The sequence below is a fragment of the Dermochelys coriacea genome, chromosome 21 (assembly GCF_009764565.3).
Source record: "Dermochelys coriacea isolate rDerCor1 chromosome 21, rDerCor1.pri.v4, whole genome shotgun sequence".
In the NCBI taxonomy this organism is placed as follows: Eukaryota; Metazoa; Chordata; order Testudines; family Dermochelyidae; genus Dermochelys; species Dermochelys coriacea.
The window spans coordinates 774,939-800,417 of NC_050088.1; the positions used below are offsets into that span (position 1 = coordinate 774,939).

General features: G+C 55.1%; 2 protein-coding genes across 2 annotated transcripts in view; both read left to right on the forward strand.

Annotated features, from left to right (window-relative positions):
* The first annotated feature begins 3,153 nt into the window (after positions 1-3,153).
* Positions 3,154-14,781, forward strand: AMPD1 (adenosine monophosphate deaminase 1). Its single transcript, XM_043500298.1, has 14 exons — positions 3,154-3,291; positions 4,431-4,692; positions 5,963-6,128; positions 7,135-7,354; positions 8,227-8,356; positions 8,803-8,997; positions 9,307-9,438; positions 9,572-9,735; positions 9,917-10,043; positions 10,573-10,739; positions 12,660-12,780; positions 13,466-13,639; positions 13,932-14,042; positions 14,392-14,781. The coding sequence occupies exons 2-14, from the start codon at positions 4,573-4,575 to the stop codon at positions 14,548-14,550; spliced, it is 1,986 nt and encodes a 661-aa protein (XP_043356233.1). The 5' UTR covers positions 3,154-3,291; positions 4,431-4,572; the 3' UTR covers positions 14,551-14,781.
* Positions 14,782-19,882: 5,101 nt separating this feature from the next.
* The window catches only part of DENND2C (DENN domain containing 2C), a 45,950-nt gene continuing 40,353 nt past the window's right edge, over positions 19,883-25,479 (forward strand). Inside the window, 1 exon segment of the mRNA XM_038380130.2 lies at positions 19,883-20,092. The gene's annotated coding sequence lies outside the window, so the exon portion shown is untranslated.

The window sequence follows — 25,479 nt, forward strand, 5'->3', positions numbered from 1 at the left end:
GCAGGGAGCCCCAATGCCGTTCCTCGCTCCCCCTCACGGTCCCCTACAGGCACGCGGATGAGCAGTGTTTGGGGGTTGGGGAGGGAGATCGAGCAGCAATGCTAGCTATTCTATGCATCCAGGTCAGTTTTCCCACATTGGCGCAGGAGAGGGGTTCAGGGCTTAGGGGTAAAGGAGGCACAATGCAGGGGTTCAGGTGCAAGAGAGGGGCAGGGGTTGGAGATGCAGGCGGCAGGGGAGTACGGGGGTTGGAAGTGCAGGCAGGGAGTCCATGGGAGCCAGGGACAAAGGAGGGGGGCACCGTGCCCACCAGGGTCAGGAGTGCCAAAATACTAGTTCGCCCAGGGTGCCATTTTACCTAAGGCCTGCCCTATTCCTGGAGATTTCATCACGACAGAATCTTTAACGGAAAATTAATTTTTAATTCCTGGAGAGTTGGCAACCCTATACACCACCTTTGTGGAATTGGCTAACGAAAGGATCCGAGTCCTCGCTCCCGCTCCCTTTACCCAGGGGCCTGCCTGCTCTCGAGGTCTCCCCTTCCTCCCTCCCGTGGGGCAGAGTCCTCATAAACCCAACAAGGCCAGGCCCACGGTTCCTGCAGGGCTGGACCTCCCGTCTTGTCATGGTCACTTAGGACGGTGGCTAGGGTGTCCCCACTGCGGGGGGCTCTCTCCGCCCCGGCCACGTCCCTGACCCACTGCTCATTACATAGAGTTCAAAGCAAACACGAGCGATTAAACAGCGACCAACGAACAAAATAAGGACAAACGGGCCGTCACCCGAAGGAAACCACGTCACCCCCTCCGTGGGCCGGGGACAGGCCACCAGCCGCCTCTGGGCTGCACGGGAAGGTCAGTCTGTCCCTCGCCCGTCCCAGGCCCTGGCCGCGCTGCAGGGACGCCGCGGGTGAGTTGCCAGGTGTCCAGTTTTCAGCCAAACACCCAGCTGAGAAAGGGCCCTCCCCAGCCCGGTGAGAAGGAGCGAGCGAGTGAGGCCGGGGGGAAGATGGAGTGAGCGGGGCGGGGCCTCGGAGAAGGGGCGGGGCAAGGCTGTTCGGTTTCGTTCGGTCCGGAAGTGGGCGACCCGGCGGGCCGGACGCTTGCTCTGGCCGGGGCCGCCCTCAGGCTCTAGGCGGCAGGGCCCTTCCCCCAGTGTTGCCCCCTCCCCCCCGTCGGGCTCACGTCCCCCCTCCCAGTCCGGCCTGTGAGCCCCCTGGGCTGGTGACCTCTCCCTGCGCTGGGCCCTCGGCCTGGGGTCCCCCCTCGCAGTCCCCGGCTGCTCACCGCACTCGGCTCCGGACGGCCCCGGCCTCAGCGCCGGCCTCAGCGCGGCTCCCCAGGCTGCCCCTCTGGCCGGCGCGGCTCTGCTCCGGCCCGGCTCTGCTCTCTGGGCTGCTCCTTTCTGGCTCTGCTCCCGGCTCGGCTCGGGCCCCCGCTCCCCTTAGCTCGGCCCTGCGCTGCCTCAGGCAGCTCCAGCGCACGCGGAGGACGGGACCCCAGGCTCCGGACTCCCTCATTGGCCTGTCTGCCCTGTCAATCGGGCTGACCTGGAGGTTGGCCTCTCCGCATTGGCCCTGGGGACCATCAGTCTCAGGCTCCTGATTTCTCATTGGCCCTGCCCCTTTCCTTTGGCACTAGGCACGAGGCCAGTGCTCCATTAGTGCCAGGGCCTTGCCAGGGCTGAGCCCCGGCACTGCTTTTATTATGAATAAAGCACTGGTCAGGGCCAACCAAAAACCCCACTAAGTGCCAGTGGGGAAGCCAGCAGTCCCCTTACCTGGCGCTCCCAGCCTCATGGGGCGAAACAGGCCAGAAACCCCAGCAGCCCAGCCTCTGGCTCCAGAGTGTGGAGCGCAACAGAACGGCGATGAGTTGCCTGGGGGCAGCCATTCATCCCCCATTTGTGGAAGGCCCTGAATGGCACAGAGCAGAGCCACCACCAAACCGCGTCCATGGTGCTGAGCACAGGCAGGGCTTCCCTGCCCTTCACTAAGGCAACAGCTCTCCCAGTTCAGGCTGCATTGTCTTTAGCAAGGGTCGGGTCCCACCTGTTAGACAAGATCCCTGAAGCAGCATCAGGGAAACTCCTGCTCTCTCAGCCCCATCCCCCAGGGTCAAGTGAATACAAGAATAGCCACACTGGGTGAGCCCAATGACAGTGGCCGGTGCCAGAGGCAATGAACAGAACAGGGCAACTATCACATGCTCCATCCACTGTCGTCCAGTCCCAGCTTCTGGCAGTCAGAGGCTTAAGGACACCCGGAGCATGAAGCTGAGTCCCTGACCATCTCGGCTAATAGCCCTTGATCACTCTATCCTCCATGAACTCATCCAGTTCTTTTTTGAACCCAGTTGTACTTTTGGATTTCACAACAGCCCATGGCAATGAGTTCCACAGGTTGACGGTGCGTTGTGTGAAGAAGTAATTCCTTACTGTTGTTTTAAACCTGCTGCCTAATACTTTAATTGGGTGACCCCTGATTCATGAGTTATATGAAGAGGTAAATAACACTTCCTAGTTACTTTCTCCACACCGTTCAGGAGCGTATAGCCCCCCTACCCCCCATCATGTTCTGTATGCCACTTAGGGAGCAGCTCTAAGTCCATCTTCAGCCTCATCACTGCCTCCATCCTTGGATGCTGTGTGTAAATGACATGAGGAAAGCAGCACTCAGCTGGTGGGTAAGGGAGGGGCTTGTGCGAATTCTCACTCCCCTCCTGTGTGTTCTTCCACATGCCTGCCCCTTCTGGGTCCACCCCCACTCAGTCCCCTTGCCCATGGGCTTGTTCCCCCCTCGGCTCTGGGCCTGCCCCAAGCAAGCATTGCCTGTGGAGCTGGGTGAAGTCAGGACACGTCTCCAGCCCCACTTAGCCCATGACAGGCCCTGAGAGATTAGCACAAGACAACAGCTATTCCCTTGCTTCCCTGTGTTGGGTGGCTGGGAGAGGAAGTGCAGGCAGAAGGGACCAAAGATGTAGTTAATATCTGAGTTTGGCTCTGCCAGGTGGGTATGGGTGTTGGAGCACCTCATCCTGCTAGGTGGGAGGAGTCCTGCCTGGTCATGGGTGGCTGGGTGCAGACTGGCCAGTCACAAGGGCACCTTCTCCCTGCAGAGATGGATGAAGCGATGCGCTCCTTCGCTGAGAAGGTCTTTGCCTCTGAGGTAAAGGACGAGGAGAGCAGGCACGAGATCTCACCTTTTGATGTGGAAGAAATCTGCCCCATCTTGCACCATGAAATAAGGGAACACATGATCCACCAGGAGACCACAGCCACGGCTGACAAACGGTAAGAGCTGGGTAAGGGGCAGCAGGCCTAGGGCACTGTGGGGAGGGACAGGCTGAAAGCTTCCCACCTCTGACACCTTCCATGGCCCTGCTAGCCCCTAGCTCCAGCACCTGCCCTGGACCTGCATGCCCTTATCCCAGGAGAAGAGGATGGAAACTTTAACTATGGCCTGAGAATATCTCAGTGAACCCTCTGGGACAACCGTGCCTGGCCATTATCTGTCTGACCTAGAGGTTCAGGCCTTGGAGAGCCTGCTGGGAAGCTCATGCTGTTTGTTTCCAGGTGCTTCATCACATTACATGTACAAGCAGCCTCCCTGCTCGCAGCACACACTCCTCCATGGATGCTGGTGTCTGGTGGCCCCAGGAGTGTTGTGCCAGGGGCTGGGCCCACAAAACAATCCCTGTGGTAAGAGGTGGGTACTCCCCAGTGAAAGTATTTGAAAGCCCTGATTGAATCTGGCCATCCATCCATCCAGCCTCTCTGTCCAATTGCTCTGTGCTGCATGCCTTATCATGCTGCCTGAGCATCGCCCAAGGGTTGGTGTGTTCAGCCACTGCTCCCCAGCTCTTCAGAACCTGTTGAGAGTGGAGATGAGTGCTGGGTTGGGCCTCGAGACCAGGGGCCTGTTCCAGGCTCCACCACAGATGACCTGTGTGCCCTTGGGCCAGTCACTTACCTTACCCGACCCTGCCGCACATGGGGCAGAGAGGCAACCCCCACTAGTGACTGTGAGGCATTCAGAGACTGTGGTGACAAGGGCCATGCTAGTACTCAGACAGACAGATGTCCAGTTATTCCGGCCAATAATCTAGGATTAGTGTCAAATGAAAAGTTGCAAACCCTGCTATGGCTGGAAACATCATGAAGTTCTGACTCCCAGAGAGCCACGTTTGTGGGACCAAAGCTTCTGCTGCAGCCTCTGCCCCCCTGACCCATTTGGTACACCTGGGACAGGAGCTGGAACATGTCACTCGCCAGCCAGGCTGACCCTTGGCTTGACCCAGGGAAACAAACAGCATCTGGGATGGCTGAGGCATTGGATTGTGCTGTCCTATCAGTGCAGACAGCCCAGGTCTGGACTGAGACGGGAAAGGAGATGTTGCTAATTGCACTATTTCCCTTTGAATACCTGGCAGAGTCCTTTGACCCCTAGTGCTGGGCAGGGCCCTGCCATGCCTGCAGGGCACATGGTGCTGCCAGTGCCCAGGCTGAGGTGGTCACCCCATCCTCTGCAGGAAGAAGCGGATTTCCCTGAAGACAATTGCACTGGCTCTGCCCATGGCTCATCCTTCTGCAACCAGACTCTCCACCATTGACGAGTTCATCGCTGCCTCGCCACTGTACCAGGCGGTGCCCGACTTCCAGCGCGTGCAGATCTCAGGGGACTATGCCTCAGGGGTAAGTGCCAGCATGCCACGCTCCCTTCCAAGTCTTAGTGCCATCTCCTCTCCCAGTCTTCCCCACAATGCCCTCTGCCCTCCTCTCTCCTGGCTGCTTGCCTCAATCCCTGCTGTCACCTGGGAGCTGGGAATGAGCACGTGAGTGCCCCTTGTTTAAATGCATAGGAGAGGCCCCACTTCTCCCAGCTCAGTCTGGGCAGATGGCAGCACCCTGCTAATTCCCTAGTGATCCTAAAGGGGCAAGCCAATGTATGTGTCAGAGAAACTCATAGGCTCTTCTCTGTGGGATGACTGGGAAGATACAGGGCCCTTGTGGCCCCTCAAGAAGAGATGCTGGAGGGCGGCAGATGGAACAGTTGCTGAGACCCCTTAGTACATCCCTGCATAGTGCTCCAGCTAGTCACCAGATGAGGGCAGGGGAGCAGAAATGCAATGCTGTGACTGTGCATGCACTAAGCTTTGTCACTGAGTGAACTGCATGCACACACCCCGGTGCAGTGACTGCCAGGCCCATGCTCAGCATGCACTCTGCCTGTGGAGAATCAGAGAGGCCCCCACCATGCACAGGGCCAAGAAGCAAAGGCGGGGGCCATTACAGGACGGGGTGGGTTATAGGTTCTTCTGGCAGGACACTCCTTGATGCACTGAGATGGCCGCTCCTGCATCACTCCCTAGCCGGGGTCCCAGCCAGCCACTGCAGCTGCTGGGTGGCAATGCCCTGCTCCTGTCGCTCGCCAGTGACCTGGCCTGACCTCCCGGGGCTGCCCACACAACACTTGCCTTCTGCAGTAAATCAGATGTGCGGACGATGTGCTGGGTCAGATGAAATTGAAGTGGGACCAGCTTGTGCTCCTAAAATAGCCCCCGCAGCACCCTAGGCTGCAGCTTCAGAGTGAGATGTCAGACAGCAGCTGGGAGTCGCACCCCAGGACAGTTCCCCTGATGGCTTGTCCCGGCCTCTGGGGCTTTCCTTCTACCTCAGCAAGGACCTTTCCCATTGGCTCTGGCCACTGAACTGCCCACAGTGCTGTCAGCCAGGCTGAAAGGGCAGGGCTTGGAGAATGGCTGCCAGGCTGCCTGCTTGGGCCAGGCATGTGGGGGTGGGCTCCGGGGGGAACCCAGGCCTTGCTTTGGTTCAGCTGTTCTCCGGCATGTGCACAGTGAGCGTGTCTGTCTGTGCGTTCCAGCAAGGCTGGGAGCTCCCACAGGCTCAGGGCAGACCCACACATGCTGCACACACCACTGTCCTCAACAAAGAACTTTTGCAGGTCACAATTGAGGATTTTGAAGTCGTCTGCAGAGGCCTCTACCGGGCTTTGTGCATCCGGGAGAAATACATGCAGAAGTCGTTTCAGAGGTTCCCCAAGACCCCATCTCAGTATCTGCGCAACATTGAAGGCGAGGTTTGGCGAGCCGATGATGGGTGCGCCCCAGGTAACTAGCAGCCATGACTTCCAGGGTAACTCACAACCAGCACAAACAGGAAGAGCAGCTGGGGAGCCCATGGCTGTGCAGGCAAGCAGATGTCCCGTGTAGCAGGGCCGGGGGTGCTGAACCTGCATCTATCTGGAGGAAATGACTCCTGTTGTTGAGGCTATAGGAATGCAGCCTCACCCCATTGAGCTTGAAACCTGTCTCCAGCAGAGACTGACCCTATGATGTGTGGGGAGTGGAGCCCCTCTGAATACCCTAGGTCTCTGCCACGCTTCCAGTGGGGTGAGAAAGTCCCCTGATGCCTTGTAAGCCATCTGAGCATGACTGGCCCTGTCTCTCCTGGTGTGATTCCTCCCCGGTTGCTCTGAGGCTGAGGAAGGGATCTGCCCCCAGCTGAGTGCAGCAAGCTTGGACACAGAAGCTAGGAAGGCATCATGTGAAAGCAGATCTCTTGTGGCTGCAGCGTCCCCTGCGTACGCTCACTCGTCTCCGTGCCCTAGATCCCTCCAGAGCTGTCAGATCTCCGCCAGCAGTCTGTGTCTCTGGGCAGGCCACGCTCTTGCTCCGGCCTTGCAGGCCTAGAGAGACTCAGCAGCCAGAGAGGTGGGATGCCGGCTCTACCACCAGAAAGGCAGGGAGCAGCCCAGGCACTGGGGCAGGGAAGGGCCTCCAGAGTAGGATGATCAGATAGCAACTGTGAAATAACGGGACAGGGGGTGGGGAGCAATCGGCACATATATAAGAAAAAGTCCCCAAAAGCAGGACTGTCCCTAAAAAAACGGGACACCTGGTCACCCTACCCCAGAGGAGCACGTTTGCGGCAGCAGCTTGTGTCTGTCTGGGCCCCATGCTGGGCAGCCATTGGCCTGGCCTTGGGTTCCAGGGTGGGCTACCTGTGTTCATGGGCAGGCTGGCGCTGCCTCTGCCCTCAGCCCCGGAATACAGCAGTGTGGCAAAGGCTACCCCGCCAGGCCCATTGCTCACCCACACTCTGCCTTCGGGACAGTGTTCACCCCGCCGGTGAAGGAGGGTGAGGATCCTTTCCGGTTGGACAATCTGCCTGAGGACCTGGGCTACTGCATCCGCATGCAGGGCGGTGTGGTCTATGTCTATGCCGACGCGGTGGCTGCCAGACGAGGGGAGCCCAAGGACCTGCCCTACCCCAACCTCGAGGACTTCCTCGATGACATGAACTTCCTCCTCGCCCTGATTGCACAGGGACCCATGTAAGCGCCCAGCCAGGCCCCCACCTTGACACTCAGAGGGATGTCAGGGGACCCCCATCAGGCTGTGCTCCAGCACTGCTGGAGTCTGTGCACTGCAGAACTTTGCAGCCCTCAAGCAGGACACCAGCTCCCTCTTCAGCCAGAGGGGCTGGCCAGGCCCCCAGCAATACCTGCCAGGCCCCTGGTGCACAGAGGAGCCCAGCCCTGCTGCAGGCCTCCATGGCTGCCCTCTGGGACTGAAGCATGGCCTGGAGGAGTTTGGCGGGATGCTGTCACTGCCCCAGCCGCTGGCTTCCCTGCTGCCTTTAGGGACATGCTAAATGCCTTGTCTGCCTGGCCCCACACAACTAGTGATGGAGGGAGTGTGTCGTTATGGGGCACAGAGCCAGCCCCTGGTACTCATGGGTATTAAGGATCCCAGGGCAGTCTGGGTGAAAGTAGCTGTTAGCCTTGGTGTCATGGCTACAGCCCCGTGTGGGTGATCACAGGTCCTGGCCGTGTCACTCAGAACCTTCTTCTTCAGGCCCAGTGCTAGGAGCTGCCATGCCATGTTACTGTGCACTGTTACACAGCTGCTGCTGTGCCCCCGAGACAGCTGTGTATCCAAGGAGGCTCCCTTCACCCAGCCCCCACTTGGATGACCCTGCCGCTGGCTCTGTGGGAGTGCAGACATCACCCCTCCTTGGTACAGTGCTCTGGGGTGGTGCTGGGTGGGAGGTGCTATAGGATTCAGGTAATTACAGCAAGAATTTCATGCCATGTGTGAGCTGCGTGGCAGCCGTGCCCTTGTTCGCACCTCCTGTAGCATCCCCAGGTCCCATGCACTCATCTGGGCCTGAACGTGCCTGGTTCTGACCCTCTGTCTCTGTCAGGAAAACCTACACTCATCGGCGCCTGAAGTTCCTCTCCTCCAAGTTCAATGTGCACGAGATGCTGAATGAGATGGAGGAGCTGAAGGAGCTGAAGAACAACCCTCATCGGGATTTTTACAACTGCAGGAAGGTGAGGGCCTGGGACAGATGCCCAGCCACTGCCGGCTGGCCTGCCAGATGGGCTGAGTCGGGGGCATGCAGGCTCTGCCTTGACTCCGTCCTCTGCAGGGCAGGTGATGCAGGCACTGTTGCTGCTCTGGCTGCTTTCTCCATCCCACACCTCTCTCTGGGGCAGCACAAGTTGCTGTGACCCTTGAGCAGACCCTGGGTCATCCCTGGAGGTGTGAGCGTGTGGAGGCATGGCTGGGATGCAGGCACAGGGAGTACCCCCCTCTGCCCCTAGTGGTCACCATCGCTTACTGGGATCCAGGCTGATGTGCTCCCTGACATCATGGCAGACTTGCCATGGCTGCAGGCAGTGTCAGCAGCATTCCTTTCTATGGTCCTGGCTGCCCAGCCTCCTCACCAATGCCGTCTGGGCCCTGGCTAGACTGTTGGCTCCTCTCTGCCTGGCAGGTGGACACCCACATTCATGCTGCAGCCTGCATGAACCAGAAGCACCTGCTGCACTTCATCAAGAAGTCGTACCGTGTGGACGCAGAGAGGGTCGTGTATGACGCCAAGGGCAAGAAACTCACCCTGAAGCAGCTCTTCCAGCAGCTCAACCTGCACCCCTATGACCTGACGGTGGATTCTCTTGATGTCCACGCTGTGAGTCCATTGGCCTCTGCTGTAAGATGTCCCACGCCTGCCCTGCCACTGGGCCATGCCCCCACGTGTCCCATGGACACCCTCACCTACTTCTCTTAGGGCACTCCATCACATGCCTTCTGTCACCTGGGACCCCTCCCCAGGCACATACTGCACCAGCTCTGTCCCATGGCAGGGTGACCACTTTTCCTTCTCTAGAATTGGGGTTAATCCTCTCCTTTCCAGTGAGGCCTTAGTCCATTGCACCCCACCCCTTTAGGTCCATGAAGCATTTTCCGCCCTCAGCTCTGACTCTGATTTGCATCCCAGGGGCGCCAGACCTTCCAGCGCTTTGACAAGTTTAATGACAAGTACAACCCGGTGGGAGCCAGTGAGCTGCGTGACCTCTACCTGAAGACAGAAAACACCATTGATGGCGAGTACTTTGCCACCATCATCAAGGTGAGCATGGGTGGGGGTGGCTAGGGACACAAGGGGCACCAGTGCAGCAGGAAGGAGCCTGGATGCCCACAGTATGCCGAGTTCCAGCCAGTGAGTGGGGCACACGTGACCACCTGCACCCTTACATCTGCAGGAAGTCAGCTCTGACTTGGAGGACGCCAAGTACCAGCACGCGGAACCCCGCCTGTCCATCTACGGGCGCTCACCAGAGGAGTGGCCCAAACTGGCCAGCTGGTTCAACCGGCACAGGGTCTACTCCCCCAACATGAAGTGGATGATCCAAGTGCCCAGGATTTAGTACGTGCCATGGGGTGAAATTCCGGGTGTCGGGGCAAGGCTGGCGGGAGCAGGAGCGGCCTGACTTACCGGCGTGGCAGCCGTGGGGCGTCCGTAGAGGAGGTTCAGAGGGAGGTGTTCTGTCCATGCTGGGGGCTGTGCAGCTCTCCTGCTGGAGGCTAACCCTGGTCTCTGTCCCCAGCGATGTGTTCAGGGCCAAGAAATTCCTCCCCCACTTTGGGAAGATGCTGGAAAATATTTTTGTGCCAGTGTTTGAAGCGACGGTCTGTCCTCAGGACAACAAGGAGCTGAGCGTATTCCTGCAACACGTGAGTGCTGCACAGAGAGGCCTGGGCCTGTCAAAGTGCTGACGGGAGGGGTGGGCCTCTGGGGCTCAGACCACACCACTGTCTGTCACACTGGTAAGCTCGGCATTAGCACCAAGCCCTCTGCCACAGGTCGGAGAACTCAGCCTCCCCACCTCCCTGCTCTGGCCCCCAGCAGAGAAATGGGTTGGGGTTGGGAGGTGCCAGGAGAGGGAGGCCTGTGAGATGAGCAAGCAAGCTCCTTTCTGAGTTTACCAGGTGCTGGGCCATTAAGGGGGGTCCAGGCTAGTGGGTGGAGCCCAGCACCCCTCCTGCACTGCATGTGTTGTAGTGCTTGGGGTGCGAGCGGTGTCAGGCACTCAGTGCCATGTGCCCTGGGTCAGGGAGATGGGTGTCCGAGGTTGCTTAGCCCATGGGGAGGGAGGTGGCATCTGGCTTTGCTCACAGACACCCCCTCGATCGGGAGAGCCTTAGAAGCCAGGGGAGGGTGGGAGAGTGGTGGGGCTGACCCACTCCTGTCTGCTCGTGCCAGCAGATCACCGGTTTTGATAGTGTGGATGACGAGTCCAAGCACAGTGGGCACATGTTCTCCACCAAGAGCCCCAAACCGGACAAGTGGAGCCATGAGAAGAACCCGTCCTACACCTACTACCTGTACTACATGTACGCCAACATCATGGTGCTCAACAACCTCCGCAGGTGGGTCCCCGCATGGGGTATGTGTGCTGCTGGTCACCTCTGGCGGGGGACCTGGTTCATGGGCTGTGACAGGTCCTAGTTGGGGCCAGCTATGGTCACTCAATTAGGGTGAACTGCAAAGAATGGGCAGACAATCCCCATAAAGCTGGTGGATATTCCAATACTTAGATTTACCAACCCAGCATAAAACAGTTTCTTTATTACCTTCCCGGTTACTCAGAAGTCCAAACAACACAGTTCCCTTACAGCAGGAGTTCTCAAACTGAAGGTCAGGATCCCTCAGGAGGTCATGAGGTTATTACATGGGGGGTCACAAGCTGTCAGCCTCCACCCCAAATCCCGCGTTGCCTCCAGCATTTTTAAGACTGTTAAATATACAAAAACATGTTTTTAATTTATTGGGGGGGGGGTCACACTCAGAGGCTTGCTATGTGAAAGGGGTCATCAGTACAAAAGTTTGAAAACCACTGCCTTAAAGTGATGGAGCCTTAGGCCTCCATCTGGGTACCCACATCAAATATGATGAACATTTCTGTAAATCTTATTTCATTATATAAAATAAAAGGTTCTACCAGTCCCAAAGGATCGGACACATTACCTCACAGATTATTGAATATTCCAGATCTTACCCAAATACACGCTACAGCCAATTCTTAATAACTAAACTAAACTTTATTAAAAAACAAAAGAGAGAGAGTAGGGTTAAAAGATCAATATACATATAGACATGAGATCAATTCATTGAGTTCAGATTCATAGCATAGACAGTGAACTTTGTAGTTGCAAAGAATTCTTTCAAAAATAGCTCATAGGCTATAGTCCAATATCCAAACATCATATTCAGGAAATATTAGCATAACTGGGACCTCAGACTTGCGACTCATACTTCCCCTGATGAAGCCTAAGCAGATCTGAGATGACAGAATCAGGACCCAAAGATCTTGTATACAATTTCAAGTCTTTTGACAAGTTTGAGTTCAAAGGGTAATTAGCATGACTTAGAAGGAGGTCCATTACCGGTACTTAGCTATAGAATTAATATAAGGCAATTTGCTTGTTCCTCCACCTTTCACAGATTATTTGCTATACATTTAAAAGAGAGATGAATACAGAGATATCCCATATTTACAATTCAGTTAAATGATAGGATGTTCTTTTGACCTCTGAATTATCAGAATACAGCATAGACAGGGACTGTTGATTACATTGTGGACCTTACTCATACATATGTAAATACACAAAACCACAAACATTATCTCCCCACATGTCTTTTGAGAGTTATTTATTTTGCAGGATGTTTAACCCTTTCTAGCCATGCATCACACGGGCATTGTGCCCCATATGGAGGGAGGGGATGTTGGCTGTGAGTTGCCTCCAGCAGAAGCACAGAGACCTGTGTTCATGCTTTGCAGGCGGTTCTGGGGCGGCTCTGCTGGGGTCTGTGCTTCCATCGCGGAGATTGCCCAGTTGGGGAGCCCTGGAGCTTCCTTGACGGCAGGGAGATATGAGCGATTGTGGCAAACACCTGGGCTCAGCTAAGACTATCTCCTTGCACCCAGTCTGAATGCATTAGGGAGAATAAAGGGCAAACACTGAGGCCTGGGGTTGGGCTGGGCACTGGGGGTCCCGTCCCTGGGAGTGGGTCCAGCTGGGCTCTAGGGGTCCTGTCCCTGGGAGAGGGTCCGACTGGGTTCTAGGGATCCCTCCCTGGAAGTGGGCTTCCAGCTCAGCTTCAGCTCCCGCCCAGCAATGCCCTCCCACTCCTTGCATCAGCCCTGTGTATAGGTGCTGGAACTAGGGGTGCCTGGCTTGAAGAGGTTTCCATCATACACAGGGGTTACAGTTTGGTTCAGTCGCTCTCAGCACCTCTGCTACACAAGTTATTCCAGCACCCCTGCATATATTGCTGTCTGCACACAGGGAACGCGGCATGAACACCTTCCTGTTCCGACCCCACTGTGGGGAAGCTGGGGCCATCACCCACCTGCTTGCAGCCTTCATGACAGCAGATAATATCTCCCATGGCCTGAACCTAAAAAAGGTGAGTGTGGGGGAGAGTCTCTTAATGTTTTTCCCTCTCCCCCCCCCACCAATGCTCTTATGAGCTGCATGACTCCAGAGGGTGCAGGGGGGTGGTCTGTCCAAGGCCCTGTCTTCACAGCCAATGCCAGTGGCTCTTGCTTCACACCCTCCACTGGCTTTGCAGGTCTGGGGCCCACACACAGACATTAAGTGACTTGCCCAGGGCACCATGGAGAGGTGTGAGGCAGGGCTGGCAATTGAACCCAAGTCTCCTGAGCCCCAGTCTGGTCCCATAGCCCCACCCCACATGACTCTTACACACTGAACTGTAATATGCTGTCCCATGTCACTCAAACGCAGACCCCCCGCCTGGAGCACCATGTGTTCCCCAGCACTGAGATCCCTGCTCTGGGCCGTCTGCTTGGAGAAAATGCTGAGGAGTTGGGAATCTGTGCTTGCAGGGTGCACAGACCATGGAGGAACCAGCTGGCTTAAGCCAAGGCAAAGCCCAGATCTACTCCCCCTGGATTTATAGGACAGTGACTGACCCTCCTCTTCTCAGAAAGAAGCTGTGAGCTCTGCATCCCAGCTCTTTTTGCCAGGGCCTGGAAGGATTGGGCTGCAGGTAGCGGAGAATGCAGCAGCGTCTGCCACCGCCCTGCTCCCCACCTGCGCCCTGAAGACGGCCCCGCTCTTCCTTTCAGAGTCCTGTGCTGCAGTACCTGTACTTTCTTGCCCAAATCCCCATTGCTATGTCCCCGCTCAGCAACAACAGCCTCTTCCTTGAGTACGCCAAAAACCCACTGCTGGACTTCCACCAGAAAGGCCTGATGGTCTCTCTCTCCACGGACGACCCCATGCAGTTCCACTACACCAAGGTATGGTGCCAGGGCAGGCCTGGGCATGGAAATACCACCCAGGGTCCTTACATTGCACTGCAGTATGGGGACATGGGAGCTATTTGTACAGCACCCAGCACAATGGTGCCCTGCTCTGAGAGGGCCCTAGGCATTGCTGTAACAGAGTAATGGGAATGCTGGCTGTGCTCCCATAGGCACAGAGCTGTGCAGCAGGTGCTGGGAGGAATCTGGCTGCAGGACCAGCTGTTCGTGCAGGACTGTGCGTGCTCCTCTCCCCCCCCCCCCCGATATGATTCTTGTGTTGCTCTAGGAGCCCCTGATGGAAGAATATGCCATTGCTGCCCAAGTCTTCAAACTCAGCACCTGTGACATGTGTGAGATTGCCAGGAACAGTGTCCTGCAATGTGGTCTGTCCCATGAGGTACATCTGTCTGTCTGCCACATCTCTCTTGGGGAGGGGCCAGCTGCTCAGCAGTTCGCCAGTGCCCTGGGAGTGAGGATTTCCCTTCCTGCAGCTGTGTCCATGTGTGCATCAGAGTGGGTGGGGGAACTGGAGGGATGGCGCTGCCTGTTTGGAGAGTGACACGTCAGACCTGGTGCTAAAGAGAATTCGAGACACAGAAGCAGCTTCTCTGGGAGGCTGCAGAGGCCTGCCAGCGCTAACCTGTGCACAGCACGGCAGCTGGGATTCTGCAGAGGAAGGCTGTCCAAGAGAGATGAGGGCATAGATCCATGCAGTGCCTTTCATTCTGCTCCCTTGTCTCTGCCAGGAGAAGTCCAAGTTCCTGGGGGAGAATTACCGTGAGGAGGGGCCCCAAGGCAACAACATCTGGAAGACAAATGTACCTCAGATCCGCATGGCCTATCGCTATGAGACCTGGTGCTACGAACTCAATCTCATCGCAGAGGGCCTGAAAACCCCGGAGTAGATCCCCAAACTTGCCTGGACCCTGATGCCTCCTCCACTCTGTCAGGGCCTGGGGCAGCCCAGAGCCCCCCCATGCCTGCACTTCGCTCTCTTGTGGTGGCAGCACTCAAAGATCACATGCTTTCTTTGGGGTGTTACTACCCCTGGGTGTTCAAAAATCAGTAGTTGGGCCCTGAAAATCATGAGATTTTTAACAAATAATAAAGTTGGGTTCTTTTTCTTTGCTGTGTGATTTCTGGGTCACTTGGTGTCATGTTTTCAGGCACTTCTCTGTAGCCATGAGGGCTGGAAATGTACTCTTTGCAAGCAAAAGGTGAGAATCTCTCTTAATCACAGGACTCCAGGAGCTGGAGCTTTAAGAAAAAACTCAGATCTTGTGAGTGGCGATTAAATCACCGGAGGTGGCAACACAGATTCTGCCTGTTCAGATATTCACAAATCAGAAGCAAATGACTCAGCTCCAGCCTTCTATGAGTGCTGTATCAATGCTGTATGCAGAATAATACCCAGCCCAGTGACAGGCTATACTGCACCTGTCCACGTTATGGGGATAAGCCTATTCTGAGGGAATCAGCCCTGCAAAGCTTCAGGCTGCCCATCCTCATGGCAAGTGCTGACAGTGAGGGAGCACAGGTCAAGGACCACATCAAGACTACGCTATCTCTGTCCCTTGGCCCAGCCCATGTAAGCAATAGCACAGAAGGTAATGGCAGCCCTGCATGGGTGGGGATCAGGAAAGGGTGGAGCCGGCAGACATCCGCTCTGTCTCTCATACACACGTGGGCATGTGCTAGAAGTGTCTGGGTGGGGGATTAGCTGAACTGTGTTGACCTGAGCCAGGGACAGGAAGAAATTTGCTCTCAATGGACTGAAAGACAAATTGAGTAGCCAGGGGATCCCAGGTGGTAGCCAATAACTGGCCTAGCTCCCACTAGTCCATTTTTGTTCAGAAACTGTTATTCAGCACCCTTTACATGCAAAATGATTAAATTATGTCCTTGCCTTTGTAAGCCTCAGCCCTAGCCTTAGCTGTTATTAATAGATAGCCTAATATCCCAACTATGAGCCACCCCCCCAATAGTTTAAACAGCTGCTGTTTTCTTTCTCAGCTGTCATCAGTACACAAATGCCCTCTCTGTTAGTCTCATCTAGCTAGCTAGATTCTTATTTTTATCATGACAGCGCCATGACTTATGGCTGCGTTGAGTGGGGATAAGAAACACAATTAAAAGGTAAACTGCTGCCAGAATCATATAAGCGCTGGTTGTTGCTTTGCTTCAGCCCCTACTATTATTATTATTGCTATTGCAGTAGCACCTAGGAGCCCTGGTCATGGACCAGTCCCCCACTGTGTTAGGTGCTGTACAAACACAGACCATAAAGATGGTCATGCCTGGAAATAAATCCTTCACTAGGCTGCTGAAGGCTGAAATTGCTCTGTTCATAACGGATATGTAACGAAGGCTAGAACATAAGCACATACAGACCTGCTGCCATATCCCATCATCATTACTATTGTAGACCCATAGCACGCAAAGGCTCCCCTTGTGATAGGTACTGCACAGCCAGAATATGTTTCTTCACTTCTGTTCCTAAACTGTGCAGCATTGCAGGATTGCTTAGACATGGCAGCTTTTTTTCTATGATTGGGGAGTGACTTGTGTATGAATAGTTTGGAAGGTGCCTTGAGAGCCTCATAGATGAAAAAGTGCTTTATAAGTGCAAGTTATTCTTAGTAATAATTTATTGTCCTATGAGAGTCAAAGCCTACGATTAAATATTTGTGCCATTAGTAAATGTACAGTGACAGGAAGGGAATCACAGAACAACTATCCTGTCCTTTGGAATTAATGTCTAAATGTTGCCATCTAGTGGCTTTTCACTGCAGTTACACCGCTGTAACAAACACAACAGCCCTGCATTTACTTGCAAGGGCAGGGGCCCCAAGTACAAAACACAAAATCTGCAAGTTTCAAGCATCTACAAGTAAATGACCCAGCTCCTGCCTCTAACCCCACAGAACGCTGGCTGCATGTCTGGCGTAGTCCTGGGCCCCGTCTTCAGGACTTAGTTTGTTGTACTGGACTATGGTGTGGAATTTGATTTTCCCTCCAGAGAAATAAATCAAGAGTGTATGGATAGTGTCAGAAGCTGTTAGGTGGTAATATGGTCCATAGGATATTTAATTATATTACGTACTAGTCTGTATTGTGTTATACTGTGTAGCTGTGCTGGCTCCCAGGGCTGTCAGCAACCCCCACCTTCCCTTCTGGTTCATGGGGGGGAAAGGGAGGTCCCAGCCATTCCTTCCTAATGGGATTTCCTATTAGGCTTTTGGGACCTGAGGCAGGGACATCCCAGTCGCTGGCTCTTCAGCTGCTGAATTCTGATATCTCGGTGTGAACCAATGTGAGTAAGTGTGAAGAGGCTTTGGCAGGGCTGTATGGTCGCTGGGAGAGGCTGCACAACACAGATAGGCACACGCCTGCTGAGCTCATCTTTGGCACCTACGGCCCGTAGCTCTGACACAGTACCTTGCAATATGCAGTGGGCGCTGGGCCATCCTAGCACTTGAGCCTGCATGAACAGTTGGCAAGGCGTGACTGGTGTGTATCGCTCTGGGTGGGAATAATGAGGTCACAGGCAGGGTGCGTCACAGTGAGTTTTGCCTGAAGTTCCAGCCTTTCCCAATCCTTGCTGTACCCTCCGCAATGGCTAGATTGTTCCCACGGTGCCAGGCACCAAGACTCCAGAGGGTGGCACTGCCTCCTGCGTGCCCAAGGGAGTGACAGGGCTGGAAAGCAGCCGCAGCCTGGGGTAGCCGGGAGCTGTTATGTAAACTAAAGCTCCAGAGGCATGTGTTGTCATGTATTTGTGGGCCTGGATGTTGAGGGCCCCATAGCCTAGCTGTGTTCAGGGAGCAGGAAGCTCGGGCTGGGGTGCAGCCCTTCGGGATGAAGGCCCCATTTCCAAAGACCTGTTATCCCTAGCTAAGCTGTCAGTTCCCTGCTCAGGAAGGCCATATGGGGTTGGCCTGAGCCCTGGACAGGATTTGTCAGCAGTATCCCTCACCCCCTGTCTGGCAAATGGGATCCCGCCATATAGCTTGGATAAGTAGTTACCAGACAATGGGTCTGTCGGAACTGCTCACACCTACGAGTCACTATTGCCTGTGACTGGTCACCTAACTCACATGGTACTGGTGGGGTTGTGCTCCCCAACTGCAGCCCTGAACCCCAGTGAAGGTATCACTTCCCCCATTTTGGGATGAATTTTCATTGTGGGGCTATCCCTGAGATGCACGGGGTGTGGGCAGCCTGTGCGTGGCACTGTACCAGGAACGTGGCAGCACCAGGACTCAGAGGCTCTCCCCGGATTCGTGTTGGCATAGGAGGGGGGGCCCCCAGGGCAGGACGGGTCAGGGTCTCACTGGGGGTCAGGATGGGAAATGGGAGGGCCTCCTGGGGGACATGTTGGGGGGGATCTGTCTCCCTGGGGGTCACGTTGGGGCCGTGGCTCAGGCTGACGGACCCCACCCCTCAATCCGCCCCCCAGCAGCAAGTCAAGGCAGCAGGTGCCACGCAGCGAACCTGAGGGTCCTGCGGTGTGTGTCCCTATAAAAGGCAGAGCTTTGCATGGGGCCAGGTGTCTGAGTGACTGTCACATTGCCCAATGGGATGTTGCCCAAATGTATAAAGCTAGAGACGCCCGCGGGCCCCACTGAGCAGGGCTGGAGTCGGGACAGGGCCGAGCCGGGGGGGTTTGGGAGGACCGGCGCCGATGAGCGGGTGAGAGCCCGGCCTGGGCAGCCTCTGCTGCAGGGACCGGCTCCAGGGATCGCAGGCACAGGGTGACCGGGGTCCCGTGGCACTGGGCGCTGCGCAGGAAGGGGGTGACCGGGGTCGGAGGGGTCCCATGGTACTGGGCGTTGTCCAGACACAGGGTGACCGGGGTCAGGGTGTCCCGTGGCACTGGGCGCTGCGCAGACACAGGGTGACCGGGGTTGGGGTGTCCCGTGGCACTGGGCTCTGTGCAGACACAGGGTGACCGGGGTTGGGGGGGGGTCCCGTGGCACTGGGCGCTGCGCAGACATAGGGTAACCTGGGTTCTGTGGCACTGGGCGCTGCATGGGCACAGGATGACTGGGGTTGGGGGGATCCCGAGGCGCCTGGCACTGCGCACGCACAGGGTGACCGGGGTCGGGGGGGTACCGTGGCACTTGGTGCTGCGCAGACACAGGGTGACCGGGGTCGGGGGGTCCCATGGTACTGGGCGCTGTGCAGACACAGGGTGACCGGGGTCGGGGGGTACTGTGGCATTGGGTGCTGCGCAGGCACAGGGTGACTGGGGTTGGGGGGATCCCGTGGCGCTTGGCACTGCGCAGACACAGGGTGACCGATATTGGGGGGGTCCCGTGGCACTGGGCGCTGCGCAGACACAGGGTGACCGAGATTGGGGGGGGTCCCGTGGCACTGGGTGCTGTGCAGACACAGGGTGACTGGGGTTGGGGGGTCCCGTGGCACTGGGCGCTGTGCAGACACAGGGTGACCGAGCTTGGGGGGGTCCCATGGCACTGGGCGCTGCGCAGACACAGGGTGACTGGGGTCGGAGTGTCCCGTGGCACTGGGTGCTGCGCAGACACAGGGTGACCTGGGTCCCATGCACTGGGTGCTGCACAGACACAGGGTGACCGGGGTTGGGGGGGTCCCATGGCACTGGGTGCTGCGCAGACACAGGGTGACATGGGTACCATGGCACTGGGTGCTGCGCAGACACAGGGTGACTGGGGTCGGGGTGTCCCATGGCACTGGGTGCTGCGCAGACACAGGGTGACTGGGATCGGGGGGGTACCGTGGTGCCTGGTGCTGCGCACGCACAGGGTGACCTGGGTGGCCAGGCGATGCACGGACAGTCAGAGACCTCCCTTGCCTGACAATATAAATAGACTAGACAAAAATCAGCAGCATCTTAGTCCCCAGTGTACTGGGGCTGAGCAGTGCAGTGTGGCAGAGGAGGTCGGTGGCAGTGCTGGCGCTGGGGCCCAGGTCTCCTGAATGACAGCCAGGCCCTGCCCACTGGACCATGCTGTGTCTTAGCACTAGAGACGCTGGCAGGTCTGTTGGGCTTTACAGAGCCTGTGAGCGGAGAATCCCACTTCATCCCCCAAGTATCTGTGGCTCCTGCACTGGGCAGCAGAGATGCCTGTGGGAGGGAAGCTGTCTCCCCTTCCCACTGAGTTATAATTACAGGGCTGCTTACGCGGTTGGGGTGGGGGTGGAACCAGGCTAAACAAATGCTCCTCCCTCACTCTGGGAGTGAGTCAGCCCCGGTTCCTATCCCTCTCAGTGGGGGAGTGCTGGCCTGCACAGCACCCGGAGGTGGGGGGCAGACAGATGGGACTGAGGAAGCAGACTTTAGGCTCGCAGCCTGTGCATGCGTTCGGTTTGACGCGCTGGTGTGAGTGACGTGCTGCCAATCAGGGAGCGTGGAGCTCTTTGGGAACTGCAACGGGGTGTCCAGAGTTCGGAACAAGACAGCCCCAGGTTAGTCTCTGGTTTAGTTCCTTTCCTGTTGGAGCAGGGTCCTGTGCACTGTGACTGTAGCCAGCAGCTCCCAAATGCTGCACCTCTGTTTTCCCAGCTGATTTGGGAATTGGGAGAGTTAATGTTCATATAGTGTCTAGATACCCTGGTGATGGGCTCACACTAGGTACATGGATGTGTGGAGTGACAGTGCTTTGCAAGGGCTAAACAGGGCTTGTTATGTTGTTCTGGGACTTTCTTTACTCTGTGTGGCATTTTGAAGGTGTGTTTATTTCCTAATCAGGTCTCAGAGTCCTGAGTTTGCAGCCAGACATAGCACTCTGCATGGCAGTGCCATGCCCTGTTACTGTGCCAGCTTCATGTGTGGTTTTTAATAACCAGATGGAGAGCCAGTGAAACAGCTGCAGTTTCTGCCTAATGGGGCATGAGCTTTGCAGATTCAATTTCTTTTTGTTCAGGTTTCAATTTTGAGGTGGTAGAATTAGGAGTAACAGTCAGGAATCTGTATGTCCCTGAATCAGGCCTTGCCTTGGCATTTCCTAACCTGGTGAGATCACTATCCCAGGCTAAGTCTTGATTCCATCGATGTTCTCATTCCAGTGAATGAACATTAAAAGCAAGAGAAATGTGCCAATGAAAGAATTTCTTAGAGTCTCTCAAAGAATTTCTTAAACACAAAGACATGGCAGATTTATCAGTGGCAATGTCTATCCCAATGGATTAGGAGAAGATGGGAGAACAGCATCTTGGGGATTGTGCGCAGGGAAGGGTAGACAGCTCTTCACGTGAAACATTTGTGCAGGCTCTGTTGTTCAGAACAGGGATGGCATGGAGAGGAATCAGTGTCTAAATTGTAGATTTTTTTGTTTTGTTTTCAATGTTTTGAAGTTGTTTCACAGCCAAACCAGGAAATGTAGTAATGTTGTCTCGTGACCTTCCATTGTGTTTTGGAGGGGATGACAATAGAGCAATTTCTAATACAGAAACAAAGGGAAAATGTTGGATAAGGTTTTTAAATGGTGTCTCAATAGCCTGGTGTGATGCCAAAGGAAAAGTTTTTATTTCCGTGCTTGCTGCAGTCTGACTCCATGCTTCCCTGAGGCAGACATGCCCCTGAACACTAGGCTGCTGTTTCTTTAACACCATTTAATGAAGGCAAAATGCTGTTTTAGCAGGTTGGACTTGCAGCACTGTGGGGAAAGGTAAGCTTGACTGTTCTGGGGAAGTGTGTTCTGCAAACAGAGGCTGTGGTGCCCACTGGAGATGAGTCTAATGCTTTGTTAATGTCTTATCATGCTGAATGATGTTAGGAACATGGAACTAGCAGACTGAATCAGCCCACAGCACCTCCTAATCCAGTCTCCTGTGTCTGAGGGGGGCCAGAATTGGCTGCTTCAGAGGAAGGTGCAAGAAACTCCCTAGTGGACAATTATAGAAAAACCTGCCCACTGGGGAAGTGTCTTTCTGACCCTGTCAGTTGGAGGCTCCTGCCCTGAAACAGGAGGAGTTCTTCCTGTCCTGGAGCCTGCCGAATCACATTTGCCACTGCTTTGTCTTTACTTTTCATTTATTTTTACGCAAGTCTCTGTACTGACACTGGCTGGGCCTCATTTCCATAATATCAGAGTGCCTCGGCCTGCAATGTACTTTTCCTCACAACTGCAGTGAGGCAGGGCAGTGCTGTTATCCCCATCACGTAGGAGGGAATCGAGGTGCCAAGGCCAAGTGACTTGCCCAGGGTCCCCCAGGGAGTTTGTGGTAGAGCAGGAAAGTGAAAGCATGTCTCCAGAGTCCCTGGCTAGTGCCCTCAGTCACTTCCTTCTAAGGAGAGCCCTGGCTGTTAAAACCCCCAGCTGGAGAAACCCTGGGAGCTGCAGCAGGGATGTGCAGGATTCTCCTCTGCAAACTCCCTCAGCCAAGGGGGAAAGAAGCACAGGGAGAAATTCTGGGTTTTCCCAGAAGAGACCACGCCGATGCAATGGCAGATGGCTCTGCCAGGAGTTCCGTGCTAGGCCTTGCACTGTGTCCCAGCCCACCAAGCACGGGCCCAGATGGCAGTGGAAGGAGCTGGCTCTGCAGGCAGAAGCCCTAGTCGCAGGTTGCTCTGGGCTCAGCTGCCCCGGCGGAGAGATCTCAGGACTGCAGTGGACTACTTCTTGGCCTGTTCAGTGCTTGCCATCTTTCGCAAAGAGAATGCAATCGTGGCTCAGGGCGAGAGACCCTGGTGATGGATGTGGGTTAGCATCGGGGTGGGGTGCCGCGACATCCTGGGCTGGAATGACCGGCTCTTGCCTTCCTAGAAGATGCACTGTTGAAATAGTTTGTACAAATAGCAGTGAAATGTCCTTTGTAAGTGCAGCTGCTCATGGGTTTAGTGGCACCTTATTCATGCTCAGGGTGATACCTGGTCAGCTGGTTTCTCTCTTATTCTGGGAGGATTGTGTTGCCAGTAGCTTATCTGAGGAAGAAACTGGTATAACAAGACTGTGTGTTAAACTGAACGTGTCCAAACAGGTACTTAATTATGCCTTGTGAGTGATGCATTTGCCCAGCTGAATGGCTGAGATTTCCTGTTTCTCACCTCCACTGAGGGAACGGTTCACCACACTTGGGCTATTTTCTGAGAGTGGCAGGAAGGAGTGAGGAGAAGATGGGTGACTTCCGAGACGCCCATAGGGTAAAGTCTGGGGGCCAGGTTCAAGGATGTGAAGCAAAATGAAAGGCCTGTAGTTAGCGCAGGGTGTTGGGAGTCAGGACTTCTGGGTCCTATTCCTGGTTGCCTGTGTGATCTTGGGCATGTCACGTCCCTTCCGTGAGCCTCAGTTTCTTCTCAAAAATCATCTGTTTGTCTTGTGGTGATGTCCAGAGGCTCCAGTCAGGATCAGAGCCTGGGCACTGCACAAACACAGCTTGTTTTATACTGACCCCTGTGAGTGCTGTCCCGCCTTGTGGGGCGGACTGGGAGCATAGGCAGTTAGTTCTTGGTAGATGTGTGGGGCACTGGGCATTAGTGTTAGGACAGGGTCTGCGGGCCAAGGACTGTTGTAGTTCTTGCTAAAGGATCTGGGCTATTTTTTCCTCTGGCCAATATTTGTTGCAATTTGGCACATTTAAAGAAAAAGAAAAACTCAGCCCACACGGCAGGCTGATTGTAAGTATGTTTGTTTAGGACCCAGCTGTGGCAGTCTGGACCTTTGTTATATAACAGGGAGCGTTAAATGTGGTGGGTGGTCACCATATGGAATACTCCGTACAGAATGCAGCTGCTAAGTCTATGGGACAGGTGGAAAGTACCACTCCTGGCAGGTTATTCTGTAATTATTTGTTACAGGCTGTCTCAGTCTTTCTGTGGAGCATTGCACTGGGGCAAATCATGGTCTGGGCCAGTCTTGTCAGTTCCTAGGATGACAGGATTTTGAGACGCTCTTTGGGGCTTCGAATTGACTTTGTACCTTGTATTTGTGGCATCACCAGTGGCTGGGGGTTTGTATTATTTTGCTACTCCAGTGTCTGAGCCTGTGGAGGTTTCCTGGGGTGGGTCTGCGGCAATGTCAAGGCAGATGGGCCTGTAGACTCCTTGTCATAGCTGCTTTGGCTCAGAGGTGTGATAGCTCTGTGGTTTCTGCATATTCACTTCCTGCCTATCCCCAGGGGGTGCTAACACCAGGGTTCCAGGCTGAACCTGAACACTACCTTCTGCTGACCCTGGGGTGGGGAATGCATCAGCCTTGCTCATCCTCCCCCAGGACTGTGTGAACAAGGGGAGCAGCAGCATACGGAGCCCTGAGTGGTGGTGTTCTAGTGCCTGTCTTAGCTCCCCTAGCACGTGGCACAGACCCAGTGACTGGCCGGCGTGGGACCCCTCTGCTCAGTGACAGTCTCAGTGCATTGGCAGCTTTTGCTTTTCAATGACGCCCAGATCAAAAGTGATGTTGCTACCTCCCCCTTGTCCCCTCAAGGACCCAGGCCTGTGGGGTTAACAGCTGCGCGTGGCTGGGGGCTGAGGTGCTGGCCTCTCTCGGCAGTGTGAGTCATGTCCGTCTCTGGAGTGAGAGGCTGGAGGTGCAGATCCATTGCTGCCAGGAGATGCCTCGTTGCAGTCTTGTGCCTCTGATCTAACTGATAGCATCTCTGTTTCTTGCCTCGCCTTTCAGCTGGTAGATGGATGACTGTGAGGGAGCAGAACAGGCAGTGGCTCCCATCGGGATCAGGGACTGGGGATAGTGTCTGTGCCCTATGAGTTGGTGGGGGGGAAGGCAGCTGGCTAAGTCCCCACCCTGCCACATGCTCAGTGCAGCAGTTCTCTGCTCCTGCCAGCCCCAGCTCTATTTGCCCTCTGCCTTGTGGAAGATGGAGTGGTCAGCCCCTTTCCTGAGCCCTGGTATGCTAACCAGCCCTAGGACTCTGCTTTGGCAGAAGCAAAAATGCTCCCAAGACCTTCATGGTGCAGTCTCATACCGATGATCTCGAAATGAGAAACATGCAATCATTACTTGGCTTTTCCAGGCTTGGCAAGCTGTCTGCTGGCATGTTCCGTCCTGCTGATGCATGCTATAGGGGCTGCTGCTCCATCCAGGCTCTGTGCACCTCTGTGTGGTATGCTGCAGTATGGGGACAGAGGAACAGCACATGGAACAAACGCTTGAGTGTGAGACTCACTACTGGCTTCTCTTGGTGTATGAAGGATTAGTTTAAACCTGCCCATATCATCCTGTGGCTGAGACCTGTTTCTGCTCTTGATTTTTTCTCTCTTCTGTTTTGTCTGTCCTTGAATTTTTTCCCTGCCCCATGTGATATGCCCGGCCCAGGAGATTGTCATACTGTGTTTGCAGAAAGCAGATGTCTGCTGAGTTTGATTTTCATACAGTGGGTCACTATTAGCGCAGAATCTTTTCCCTTCTGTATTGTGTGGCAGGAGACTGGAGTGAGATCAGGGCGAAGGGTTTTGGGGAAGCTGCTCCTGAGATACTGCAGCGGTGCAAGGTGAAGTTGTGGCAGCTTCTCAGCAGATCTGGACAGGTGGTCCATGGCATATGGATTCTTGTTTTTGTTCATTGCAAACCCTCTCTGCTCGTTCTGACACTCTAAATCTGTGTGTGTGAGATGAGTCAGGATTGGGTGCCATGGCAAATCAGATCATTGCGTTAACTGTGTATGTACTGATAACATTAACAGGGAAGACTTTTGTGGATGGATTCTGAAAAGCTGAGCTAGTGGCCCTGTGAACTGGCCCCCCAATGGCTGTGCTGGTGGCAAGTTGTGGTTTCTGTTCTGTTCCTGAACAGTTAAGTATTAATCCCCTTAAAGAGTCACAGCCACCTCTTCAGAGACAGTGCCGAGGTGTTACATGGAATGGCAGTCAGGGTGGGTGGGAGTAGTGAAGTGAG